The sequence below is a fragment of the Pelodiscus sinensis genome, chromosome 1 (assembly GCF_049634645.1).
Source record: "Pelodiscus sinensis isolate JC-2024 chromosome 1, ASM4963464v1, whole genome shotgun sequence".
Classification (NCBI taxonomy): domain Eukaryota; kingdom Metazoa; phylum Chordata; order Testudines; family Trionychidae; genus Pelodiscus; species Pelodiscus sinensis.
Genome location: NC_134711.1, coordinates 146,576,300 through 146,589,203, shown reverse-complemented (window position 1 = coordinate 146,589,203; position 12,904 = coordinate 146,576,300). Strand labels below are relative to the sequence as shown.

At 47.4% G+C, this 12,904-nt stretch overlaps 1 protein-coding gene across 1 annotated transcript; it reads left to right on the top strand.

Annotated features, from left to right (window-relative positions):
• Positions 1-502: 502 nt before the first annotated feature.
• On the top strand, positions 503-11,842 carry AMELX (amelogenin X-linked). The gene is made up of 4 exons (XM_075897777.1): positions 503-568; positions 2,353-2,442; positions 10,254-10,620; positions 10,982-11,842. The coding sequence occupies exons 1-4, from the start codon at positions 503-505 to the stop codon at positions 11,521-11,523; spliced, it is 1,065 nt and encodes a 354-aa protein (XP_075753892.1). The 3' UTR covers positions 11,524-11,842.
• Positions 11,843-12,904: the final 1,062 nt, after the last annotated feature.

The following is a 12,904-nucleotide window of genomic DNA, read 5'->3' as shown; positions in this document are numbered from 1 at the left end:
TTACCTCAACAAGGAGGGTGTCTGAGTCAAAAGACCCTCACTTCCAACCCACCCTCCTCCGCTCCATGGTTTTCCATAGGGACAAAGTATAACTCAGACTTCACCCGGCCTTCCTTCCAAAGGTTGTGTCATATTTCACCAACCAGGACATTTTTCTGCCTGTCTTCTCTCTTTAAGCCTCACACTAATATTTGAGAACAAAGGCTCCTCTCACTGGACGTTCAGAAGATGCTAATCTTTTACAACGAGTGCATGAAGCGTTTTGAAAGTCTAACCAGTTGCTCACTGTGATTGCAGACTGGACAAAAGGGCCCTTGATCTTCTCAGAGGCTCTCATTGTGGATCACATCCGGCATCCAGACATGCTATGAGCTAGCCAAGCTGCCAGCCCAGCCCTTCTGTGGCAGTGTTCCTAGCCCAGGTCCTGAGATCTGTAGGGTGGCAACATGGTCCTCAGTGGATACATTCACCTTTTGTTAGGCTATCATCCATCATTTCAGAAATGGTGCAGCATTCAGCAGAGTGGTTCTCCTGTCAGCAGTCCTGTAACTCCCACCCAACTCTCCAGGTAAGTCTTGGATGTCACCTAACTGGACTCATTTCAAGCAATCACTTGAAGAAGAAAGAACCTCATATCTGTTCTTTGAGATGTGCTGCTCATATCCAATCCAGTACCCACTCACCTAACCTTCTGTTGGAGTAGTGAGGTGTCAGGTTGGCAGGGACACATATTTGGCACTATGAAGACACCACATCAGAGGACTCCACAGCCAACCTGATAGGAGCTGCTAAGGGAAAAGCTTTGACAACTGTGCACATAGTGCACGCACACCTACTTGAAACTGATATGAGCAACATGTGTGGAAAAACAACAGTAACGAGGAAGTAAATAACCATTTTTTCTAACTCTCAGAATCTTTCAAAAGCTTTAAAACATGAGCCAAGCACAGCCAAAGTCTCAAAAGCCCTAAGGAAAATAAAAAGAATCTACCATGTATTATCCACCATATATTATGTATTATCAAAAATCTCATGATTTTTGCAGGCCTGAGTCATCAGTTTTGAATAGCTAGGGTTGGCAATACTGCAAAAGCATTACAGCTGAAATGCACATCCTCCACTCCATAGCCAAGGGATGGCCTTTTGAAGCATAATAATCCTTTGAACAAGCTGCTTTCTTGTGCATCCAGCTCTTGTCTTTCCCCAAATGCCTGGAATTGGCTCTAAGCTCACAGGGCCGCCTTGGCCATGTGCGTCCCAATGTGGCCAGCTTGCTCCCTCTTCCAGAGCTTTGAAAAGGGTTTCTGGAAAACACACACAGCAAGCCCAGATGCTTCTTCCCACAGCCAACTCCTGTTTTCCTTTCCCCTTGACTTTTCAGCAAAGGTATGGATCTTGGAAAATGGACTTTGATTCTGAGAAATGTAATGCTCATGTCTGACAAACGAAGCCCAGAATGTTGGGATTTAATTGGACAAACTCAAAAAAGGGCTATCCTGAGATTTAGTAAGTCCTGTTTTTTTCCCCCCATCCAAATAATTCACCTTGAGATCTGAAAGCAACTGTCCCAGCATTATACCAAGCTCCAAACTGATCCACATACACTGGTCATGGGAATATCAAGTACTGGAAATATCGCCATTCCCACCTGCGCACACCCTTACCATGCCTCACAATGGGAAACTCTGACAACATGTATAGATACATCCGTAGGATAACTGTTGATCCTAAACACATTTGATTGCCAGTTGGTAAGTGGTGAGTACACACCAGCTGCCCAAAACCTGGCTCTGACAGTTTGCTCAGCCCCCTCCCATCCAAGCCCTCCACAGAAGACAGAAGGGACGTGTTGCCCTCTGAACAGCAGTTCTCTCAGGGACTTGGACCTACAGGATGAAGTAACCTACCTGCAGACAGGAAACCTAATGCTACAGACTGAAGCTATGCAGTTTGCATTGAAGCACAAACCCCTTGGGCAGTTTGCCTGGTTGCAGGCCCCAGTGACGCAGCTTGCTGCCAAAGCACAGCACCTACATAAAATTAATGGAGATTGCCTATCTCCTAGAGCCAGAAGGGACCTTGAAAGGTCATTGAGTCCAGTCCCCTGCCTTCACAGCAGGACCAAGTACCATCCCTGACAATTTTTTGCCCCAAATTCCTAAATGGCCTCTGCAAGGATTGAACTCAGAACCCTGGGTTTAGCAGGCCAATGCTCAAACCACTGAGCTATCCCTCCCCCCTGTTCTAACAGTAGGGAAGCTAGTATGCTCACAGGGAGAAGCACCCATATGATGTGCCGGAGCAGACCACTCATCTCCTGAACTGGCTTTTCTGGTGCTTCTGCCCAAACAGTTTGACTGGGACCATCAGAAATTCCAGGGGTTCCTGAACCAAGGCAGGCTGCTTTTCCTGCATCAAACATACCCCGCGGATAAGACAAAGGTGAGGTTAGCAATCAGCCTTGATGAAGCTCTCGACTGGGCTTCCCTACTGTTAGAACAGAACATCCCTGTGCCCTCTGACTGGGATACCTTCCTGGGAGTCTGCTTAACCATCTTTGACAATCCACAACATGCCCCTTCACAAAGGGCAAGTGAACCTAAAGTGAAGCTTCAAAAATAGCATTCATGAAGATCACGGAAGGACCCCAAATGTCAGAACAATTGTCTTCATCAGGAGCAAGCAAACAAGCCTGGGAGCAGCTTAGGGTACCTCAGATCACGTCCCAGTTTATGTATTAGTTTCTATTGGAAAGGCAGTTGTCACACTGTCAGTAGTTTCAGCACAGAGGGCAAGAAGCAATATTTCCAAGTGGTTAGAGCACTGAGCTAAGCTCAGGGCAGCTTACCCTCTATTCCTGGCTCTGTCGCAGGCATGCTGTCAGTTAGTACCCCCTCTGTAATACAGGGGTGATGATGCTTACTCAGAGAAAGGAGAGGCCTTGCAGTTTAAAGTTTGTAAAGAACTTTGAAACGCTCAGAGAGAAGCTGTATCTAATTGTTATTGAATGGGCCATGGAGATGCAGCTTCCATTTCACAAGACCAGGGGAGAGGAGTGAGCGAGAAGCTTTATAAATCCCACAGTGGCTCCTGCTGTATCAGTTCTGTGGAGAAATAGAGATCAACGCTAGCCTTTGTCATGGGGGTTTCTCAAGGACTGTGGTGAAACGTTCTGCCTACTATAAATTAGAAACATTTTTTTCTCTTGTCAAAGTGATCAGAAAGATTCCAGTTTTGTCATGTGCCTGGTTTTATTGACTCACTTAGGGTATGTCTACACTACCACCCTAGTTCGAACAAGGGAGGCTAATGTAGTCAACCGAAGTTGCAAATGAAGCCTGGGAGCTAAATATCCGGCGCTCGATTTGCATCTTCCTGGCCGGTTGCCATTTTTTGAAATTTACAAGTCCGGACTAACTGCCCGCGTCTATACGCGGTAGGGACCTGGAAGTTTGAAATAAAGCCCTAGTTTGAATTACCTGTTATTCCTCCTGGAATGAGGTTTAACAGGTAGTTCAAACTCGGGCTTCATTTAGAACTACCGGGACCCTGCTGCATGTAGACACGGGCAGTTAGTCCGGATTTGTAAATTTCAAAAAATGGCGACCGGCCAGGAAGATGCAAATCGAGCGCCGGATATTTAAATCCCGGGCTTGATTTGCAACTTCAAATGCCTACATTAGCCTCCCTTGTTCGAACTAGGGGGCTAGTGTAGACATACCCTTAGTGTCTGCGGAAACCAGATTGACATCTCTGGAGAGCAGTCTCTTCAGTGTCACAATAGAAAAGGTATTGTGCTGGCAGAAGTCAATGTACCTAAATCCTGACCTAGAAGCATCATTTTTAGGCAAGAAAGGATAGTTTGGTCACCATGGCCCATTCAATACTACTGAAAATGCTCAGGAGAAACCATCTGAGATGCATGGGCAGGGATTGTGGTGGAGAAATAAGCCTTCTACAAATTGGATTGAAGCCATTGAGTCACTTTCAGTCTGGACCAGATTTAAACCAGTGATCTAGAGGTGACATGTTCTGTACTCCATTCCCTGAGCTATTGAACCCCCATTATATCACCAACCTATGCTCCCAAAAGCAGTTGTTCCATTATTCCAGTTAAAGAACTAGAACAACTTGCATTAATACAGCCGTGCTCACCATAGACTTTTGCCGTGGAAATAATAATAGCTTCAGTGGAGGTGGAACCTCCTCTATTCATTTTTCTCTTTTGCTTATGATTTCTCAGGGTTTATGGCACATTATATGTCACAGGAGATACTGGTGTAACTGCATATTGTAATTTCCTTGTAGTATGTATCCTGAAATATATCTATACAATGTTTGACAATGATAATAATATAGCCAATATTCTAGTTTTGCATAAACGCTCACATTTTTACCAAGCATTTGAGTCTCTTATTATTTATGAGTTATCCATAGATGAAGGGCATTCAGAAAGTTTGCACCCCAAGAAAAAACCCCATGATTGGTGTTCAATAGTTTATTTATTTTTTAATATAATCGCTCTAGACTTTGATGCACTTGATCCGCAGAGGAGCTGCTTGGCTATGCCTGTCTTGAAGAAATCTTTTCTTGCATATGCAGGAATTACTTGTTTTGTGTAATCCAGTGGTGTTGGAACAGTTTGTATAGTTGGGGGTGCTGAGAACCATTGAACCAAACTGTAAACCTCATAAGTGATGGAAGCCACTCTTACCCAGGTGGTTCTGCAACACCCATACTGGCCCTACTCACAGCACCCTTGCTGCAATCACCTCAGTATCCTATTTGAAACCTTTCCCCCTAAGATCTTCTTTCCACTTGGGAAGCATGTAGAAGATTAAGGGAGTGAAATCTGGTGAATGCTTATAAGCACTCCCAGATTTTTAAACCCTTTCTTAGAGGTCAGGTTTTCTAAATCTCTTGTCATTTTTCTTGCTCTCCACTGAACTCTTGTCATTTTTTCCACACCTCTTACACTCTGTGCTCAGAGCAGGAAAGAACACTCCAAGGCTGTGTCTAGACTGCATCCCTTTTCTGTAAAAGGGATGCAAATTAGACATATCGCAATTGCAAACGAAGCAGGGATTTAAATCCCCCCCCCGCTTCATTAGCATAAAAATGGCTGCCGCTTTTTTCTGGCTCGGAGCTTTGCCGGAAAAAGCGCCAGTCTAGACGCGGATCTTTCGGAAAATAAAGCCTTTTCTGAAAGATCCCTTATCCCTTATTTTAAGAGGGATAAGGGATCTTTCAGAAAAGGCTTTATTTTCCGAAAGATCCGTGTCTAGACTGGCGCTTTTTTCCGGCAAAGCTCCAAGCCAGAAAAAAGTATCAGCCATTTTTGTGTTAATGAAGCGGGGGGGGGGGGGATTTAAATCCCCGCTTCATTTGCAATTGCGATATGTCTAATTTGCATCCCTTTTGCGGAAAAGGGATGCAGTCTAGACACAGCCCAGCTGAAGCCTTACCCATTGCTGGGTAAAGTGAAAGTTACCTCAGAATTTTACATATGACACTGCTAATAATATACCCCAAAATGACATCAGCCTCTTTCACAGCTGTTTCATGTTGTTGACTCGTATTCAATTTTTTGATCCACTATAACCCCCAAAATCCTTTCCTGCAGTACTATCAGCTAGTCAGTTACTCCCCACTCTGTAGCTGTGTATTTGATTTTTTTTCTAAAAGTAGTACTTTGCACATCTGTAATTAATTTTATAGATCTGATTGTCCAGGTTGTTTTGAATTTAATCCTGTACTCCTAAGTGTTTGCAACCCCTTCCAGCTTGGTGTCATATGCATATTTTATAAGCCTGGTCTCTGCTCCATTATCCCAGGCATTAATAAAGATATTGACTAATGTCAGATCCAGGACTGACCCTGTTAAACTCCACTAGACTCCATCCCACTTCAGTTTGATAGTGAACCGTTGATAACTACATTTTTAGGACTTTTCAACCGCCACTTTATAATCATTTAATCTAGACTACATTTTTCTAAATCCATTTACTAAAATCATGAGATAGCACATCTATAGCTTTCCCCATCCACTAGGCCAATAACCTTTCAAAGAAGAAAATTAGGTTGGCTTGGCATAATTGGTTCTTGACAATTCCATGCTGGCTATGATTTATTACCCTGCTATCACTAGATGCTTACAAACGGATAATTTTTCTAGTGTCTTTCTGGGTATTGAAATTAGAGTAACTGGTCTATAATTCCCCAGGTCCACTTTGTTCCTCTTTTAGAGAGAGGTTCTATGTCTGACCTTCCTTAGTCCTCTGGGACGTCACCTACTCTCCATGAGTTTTCAAAGATAAATACCAACAGTTCCAGCATGGCTTCAGTTAATTCCTGGAATACTCTAGAGTAAATTTAATCAGATTCTGCTGACTTGAATATATTTAACTTATCTAAATATTCTTTAACCTGTTTTTTCCCGTTTTGGCTTGTGATTCTTCTCCCTTGTTGTTAGTGTTAATTGGGTTAAGTATCTTGTCACATTTTCCTGTTTTACTGAAAACTGAAGCAGAATAAGCATTAAACACCTGAGCCTTTTTAATTGTGTCCATTATTGGATCTTCTTTCCTCCCACGTAGAAAACCTCACTTTCCTTTGTCTTTCTCTTGCTACTATTGCAGATACCATAGTTCTGTGTGAGTGAGACTGTGTACATATGTATGTGTGGTTTAAAATTACAGTGTTTGTGTGTGTGTGTGTGTGTGTGTGTGTGTGTGTGTGTGTGTGTGTGTGAGAGAGAGAGAGAGAGAGAGAGAGAGAGTGAAAGGGAGAGATAAATTACATTGTTAGAGTGATTATGTGAGTTTAAGGGTGCGTCTATAAGCAGGGCGTGACTCGAAATAAGCTACACAAATTGAGCTACGTCAATTGCATAGCTTATTTCAAAATAGCTTATTTTGAAATAGGGAGTGTCTATACAGCACTTATTTCGAAATAGAGCACTCTTCCTCCGACTTCCCTTACTCCTCGTACAATGAGAGTTAAAGGAGTCAGGGTAAGAAGTCCTCCAGCCTGATAGTATTTCGATAATAATTACTGCCTGCTGTGTAGACGTGGATTAAGTTATTTCGAAACAATGCTAGTTATTTCAAAATAATGTTGCTGTGTAGACGCACCCTAAGAGAGAATATTATGTTTGTGTATTTGCAGAGAGATTATGTTGTATGTGCGCGCAGAGGGGCCAAAAAGCTTGCTAGGCCCCAGAGCAAGGTGTAGTGGGGAGAAGGGGCAGTTCTGCACTCCTGGAAGGGATAGGGCCTCCGGTGGAAGGGGCTGGGCTGGGGCAGCCAGCCCTCTATGCCATCCGGAGCGTGCTGTGCTGCCCCCTCCTCCCAGCCACCTGGAGCATGCCACATGGCATTCCAGTGGCAACTGAAAGGGCAGCCAGGAGCCCTGGGCCCTTTTGAATTACTGGATCCCAGGGCATCTGCCCCGTTTGCCCCATTTCTCCTCTCCCCTACTGGCAGGCCTATGTGTGTGCATTATATGTATTGGAAAGAGAAAGCTTACATCATGGGCTCGTCTACATTGGCCCCTTTTCCGGAAGGGGCATGGTAATTTTTGAAATCGCAATAGGGAAATGCGCGGGGGATTTAAATATCTGAGCCTTTAGCTATGGTATCTGAGCCTTTAGCTATGATCTTTGAAAAATCATGGCAGACAGGGGAGATTCCAGAAGACTGGAAAAGGGCAAATATTGTGCCCATCTATAAAAAGGGGAATAAGAACAACCCAGGAAATTATAGACCGGTCAGTTTAACGTCTGTCCCAGGGAAGATAATGGAGCAGGTAATTAAGGAAATCGTATGCAAACACTTGGAAAGTAATAAAGTGATAGGGAATAGCCAGCATGGGTTTGTGAAGAACAAGTCATGCCAAACTAATCTGATAGCTTTCTTTGAAAAGATAACGAGCCTTGTGGATAAGGGAGAAGCGGTGGATGTCATATACCTAGACTTTAGTAAGGCATTTGATACGGTCTCGCATGATATTCTTATTGATAAACTAGGCAAATATAACTTAGATAGGGCCACGATAAGGTGGGTGCATAATTGGCTGGATAACCGTAGTCAGAGAGTTGTTGTTAACGGTTCTAAATCCTGCTGGAAAGGGATAACAAGTGGAGTTCCTCAAGGGTCTGTTTTGGGACCCGTACTATTCAATATCTTCATCAATGATGTAGATATTGGGATAGAGAGTACTCTTATTAAGTTTGCAGATGATACCAAACTGGGTGGGGTTGCAACTTCTTTGGAGGATAGGGACATAATTCAAAATGACCTTAGCAAGTTAGAGAAATGGTCAGAGGTAAACAGGATGAGGTTTAATAAGGAGAAATGCAGAGTGCTCCACTTAGGAAGGAACAATCAGTTCCATACATACAAGATGGGAAGCGACTGTCTAGGAAGGAGCATGGCGGAAAGGGATCTAGGGGTCATAGTGGACCACAAGTTGAATATGAGTCAACAGTGTGATGCTGTTGCAAAAAAAGCAAATATGATTCTAGGTTGTATCAACAGGTGTGTTGTAAGCAAAACTCGTGAAGTCATTCTGCCGCTCTATTCTGCACTAGTTAGGCCTCAGCTGGAGTACTGTGTCCAGTTCTGGGCGCCACATTTCAAGAAAGATGTGGAGAAATTGGAAAGGGTACAGAGAAGAGCGACAAGAATGATTAAAGGTTTAGAGAACATGACCTATGAAGCCAGGCTTCATGAACTGGGCTTGTTTAGTTTGGAAAAAAGAAGATTAAGGGGGGACATGATAGCGGTTTTCAAATATCTAAAAGGGTGTCACAAGGAGGAAGGCGAAAATTTGTTCCTCTTGGTTTCTGAGGACAGGACAAGGAGTAATGGGCTTAAAGTGCAGCAGGGGAGGTTTAGATTGGACATTAGGAAAAAATTCCTAACTGTCAGGGTGGTCAAATATTGGAATAAATTGCCAAGGGAGGTGGTGGAATCTCCCTCTCTGGAGATATTTAAGAACAGGTTAGATAGACATCTGTCAGGGATGGTGTAGACGGAGCTTGGTCCTGCCTTGAGGGCGGGGGGCTGGACTCGATGACCTCTCGAGGTCCCTTCCAGTCCTATTATTCTATGATTCTATGATTCTATGATCCCCCGCGGCATTTAACTAAAAATGTCCGCCGCTTTTTTCCAGCTTTTAGAAAAGCCGGAAAAGAGCATCTACACTAGCCCCGATCCTCCGGAAAAAGTGTCCTTTTCCGGAGGATCTTATTCCTTATTCAAAGTAGGAATAAGATTCTCCGGAAAAGGGCGCTTTTTCCGGAGGATCGGGGCCAGTGTAGACGCTCTTTTCCGGCTTTTCTAAAAGCTGGAAAAAAGCGGCGGACATTTTTATTTAAATGCCACGGGGGATATTTAAATCCCCCGCGCATTTCCCTATTGCGATTTCAAAAATTACCATGCCCCTTCCGGAAAAGGGGCCAATGTAGACGTAGCCCAAGTGTGCTAAAGCAGGGGTTCTCATACTTTTGGGTTGTGACCTCTCTGGCATCATGAGCTCTCAGCCTTCACTCCCAAATCTCGCTTCAGTTTCAGCATTTATAATAATGTTTAATATAAACATCCGTGTTTTTAATTTATAAGGGAGAGGGTACACTCAGAGATTTGTGATGTGACAGGGGTCACCAGGGCTGTGTCCACACTCAGGGGTTCTTTTGAAAAAAGTAGCCTTTTTTCGAAAGAACTTCCCCTGCGTCCAGACTCAAGCCGCGTTCTTTCGAAAGTAAATCGAAAGAACGCGGCTTTTCTTTCGACGGCGGTAAACCTCGTTTCACGAGGAAGAACGCCTTTTTCGAGGGAGATCCGTCGAAAGAACATGAGTCTGGACGGGGGGAGCCCTTTCTTTCGAAGTTATTGGCCTCCAGGAAGAAGCCCTGGTGGACAATCTGGGCCATGGGTTGCACGTCTGTGGTTCCTGGCTGCAGCCATTCCTTAAAGGGACAGGCGCACCCTCACAGCCACTTGTTGCAGACAAGGAGCCAGAGCACACGGCTACTTTGCTGCAGCATGTCACAGCCCCAAGACCGTCCTGGCCCTTCCACCGAGCCTTCTGGGGACCCAGCCAAGGGCTCCAAGCGCCGGGCACCATCCTGGTCCGGCGCAGAGATAAAGAGCCTGCTGGAGCTGTGGGGAGAGGAGGAGGCCTTACAGGCCCTCAAAAGCCGGCGGCGAAATGCCGAAATTTATGGCCGCATGGCTGAAGCCCTGGCCCAGAAGGGCCACTACCCCCGCACCCAGGACCAGGTGTGCTCCAAGGTAAAGGAGCTGCGGCAGGGCTACGCCAAAGCCAGGGAGGAGAGCTCCCGGTCTGGGGCAGCCCCCCACTACTGCCCCTACTACCTAGAGCTGGACCAGATCCTGGGTGGCAGTGCAGAAGCACGCACACCACGGAGGTTCGTGCAGTCCGGACTGGCAGACCCGGTGGTGGACGCTCCAGAGCGGGAGCTACAGCAGTCTGGAGACGGGGACATGATCCCAGAGGAGGAGGACAGCGAGGAGACGGCGACCCTCACCCTGGAGCCAGTCACCCAGACCTCTGAGGCCTCCCAGGCGTCATCTGGCGCGGGAGAGGAAGCAGCAGGTGAGTACAGTGAGTTTGTGTCACACCCGGGGGGGGGGGGAGGGGAGAGGTAGGTGGGTGCACAGTGGGTGATGCACAAGGGAAACCTGTCATGCTCAGGCTGATGCCCAGGTCACACACACACACACAGTGTGACCTTCAGAATGTCTGCTTCCCCTGTCTCAAGGGAGAGGGCATGCCCTTTTGGACAGCTGTTGCACACATGACTGATTGTGATAGAAATGTAGCCGTGTTACTCTGATCTGAGGAAGTGGGTCTGGCCCTGGAAAGCTCATCCCCTAATAAACCATCTTGTTAGTATTGTAAGTGCTACAGAGTCCAGTTTATAGGACTGATTGTGTCTTCTTCTTTTCCTCCACAGCCGGACCAGCCGTGGAAGAGGGCCGCAGCACCCCAGCCCCACCTCCATCTCCATCTCGGAGACATGGGAGCCGCAGACACAGGCGTGTCTACGCCGACATCCTCCGGCAGCACGTCGAGGCTGTGCAGGAGCAGAACGCCATCCTGCTACAGAGGGCGGAGGCAGAGGAGCGGTGGCGTGATCGGCTCATGAATGAGCTGGTCCTGCAGCGCACGGTGCTGTACGCTACTCTGAGGGAGGTCAGCGGCTTGCCTGCTGCTGTGCCTGATCCTGCTCCTCCAGCACCCCATGACCCCACCCAACCAAACCCCCCTTCCACAACAGCATCCCTTTCCCCCCTTGGACCTCCCTCTCCTCCAGCCCCCCCACCTCCCCAGCCCCTCTCTCCCCCTGGCCCTCCTCTCCCCCAGGCTTCCACGTCCCAAGAGCCCCCCAGCAGCCAGCCAACCGACAGGTGCATCACCCGATCCCGTAGCCGGGGAGCACCCCAAACACGAGGCCCAGGCAGGAAAGGGAAATCTGCCAAGCCCCGTTCAACCTGATCCCCTTCCCCCCTCCAGGTTTCCAGTCCCCTTCCCCCCTCCAGGTTTCCAGTCCCCTTCCCCCCTCCAGGTTTCAATCACCCCCATCACCCCAGTTAAAGCACAAACAAAGGGTTAAACGAACTGTTTGTTTATTGTATATAGTTTGGCAACAACAAAAATGAAAAAAAATTTTGTTATGTTTGCAACATTGTTTGATAATATGTACAAAATTATAAATAAGTAAAGAGAACATTTTATTTTGAAACACACCCTGGTGTAAGTGATGTGTCCAAACTGGGTCAGGAGATGGGTTGTGGAAGGAAGCTTCTATTGGGCCAGGGCCCAGTCCCCAGGCAGAAGCCCCTCAGTGCACTCAGTCTCAGTGGCCTCCACTGGAGAATTGCTCCCGGAGGGCCTCCCGGATGCCAACTGCAGACCGGTGAGCCTGGCGGATGGCAGCTGTCCGGGGCTGGGCAAAGAGCCTCTCCTGGGCATCAGCAGCTCTCCCCCACCCTGGTAGGAAGGCCTCCCCTTTCCTCTCCACGAGGTTATGGAGGACGCAACACGTGGCCACCACCTCAGGGATGTTGGTCTCCCCCATGTCGAGGCGTGTGAGCAAGCACCGGAATCTGCCCTTTAAACAGCCAAACGCACATTCGACCTGGTTGCGAGCCCGGTTAAGGCGAGCATTAAACTGCTCCTTGCTCGCATCCAGCTGGCCGGTGTAGGGCTTCATCAGCCACGGCATCAGGGGATAGGCGGCATCAGCCACTATGCACACCGGCATGTGCACATCCCCAACCGCAAACTGGCGATGGGGGAAAAATGTTCCTGCCTGAAGCCTCCGGTACAGGTACGAGTTTCTGAAGATGCGGGCATCGTGTGCCCGCCCTGACCACCCAACACAAATGTCCGAAAACTGTCCACGATGGTCGACCAGGGCCTGGAGGACCATAGAAAAGTAGCCCTTTCGATTGATGAATTGGGCTGCTCGATGGGGCGGTGCACGGATGGCAATGTGTGTCCCATCAAGCGCTCCTCCGCAATTGGGGAAGCCGAGGGCAGCAAAGCCGGCCATGACGCTGTCCAGATCTGGTAGACAGATGAGCCTGTTGAGCAGCTCAGAATTGATGGCCCTCACCACCTGCAGAACGAGACAGACAACAAAGTGTTAGAAGGGGTGCCTTATCTCTTAGGAGGAGAACCCACCGCCCACCTTCCCTCTCAACCACCCCGGGAATCCCCTCCTCAGACCCCCCCCCCCCCCACAATTCAGGGTGAGTGGATGAGCTCCCTCCCACTCCCACTCCACTTGGCCCTTCCTGACAGTCTCCCTTCCCCCCACCCCAAACTGTGACTGTCCCCAGGCAATGACTTACCTCCATCAAGACGGCCCCGA

Excerpts from the sequence above, each read along its gene's own strand:
- AMELX (XM_075897777.1), top strand. The coding sequence starts at position 503 with ATGGTGCAGCATTCAGCAGAGTGGTTCTCCTGTCAGCAGTCCTGTAAC. Across the intron at positions 2,443-10,253 it reads ACCCCGCGGATAAGACAAAG|AAGGGCCACTACCCCCGCAC; the intron begins GTGAGGTTAGCA and ends GCCCTGGCCCAG. Across the intron at positions 10,621-10,981 it reads CGCGGGAGAGGAAGCAGCAG|CCGGACCAGCCGTGGAAGAG; the intron begins GTGAGTACAGTG and ends TTTCCTCCACAG.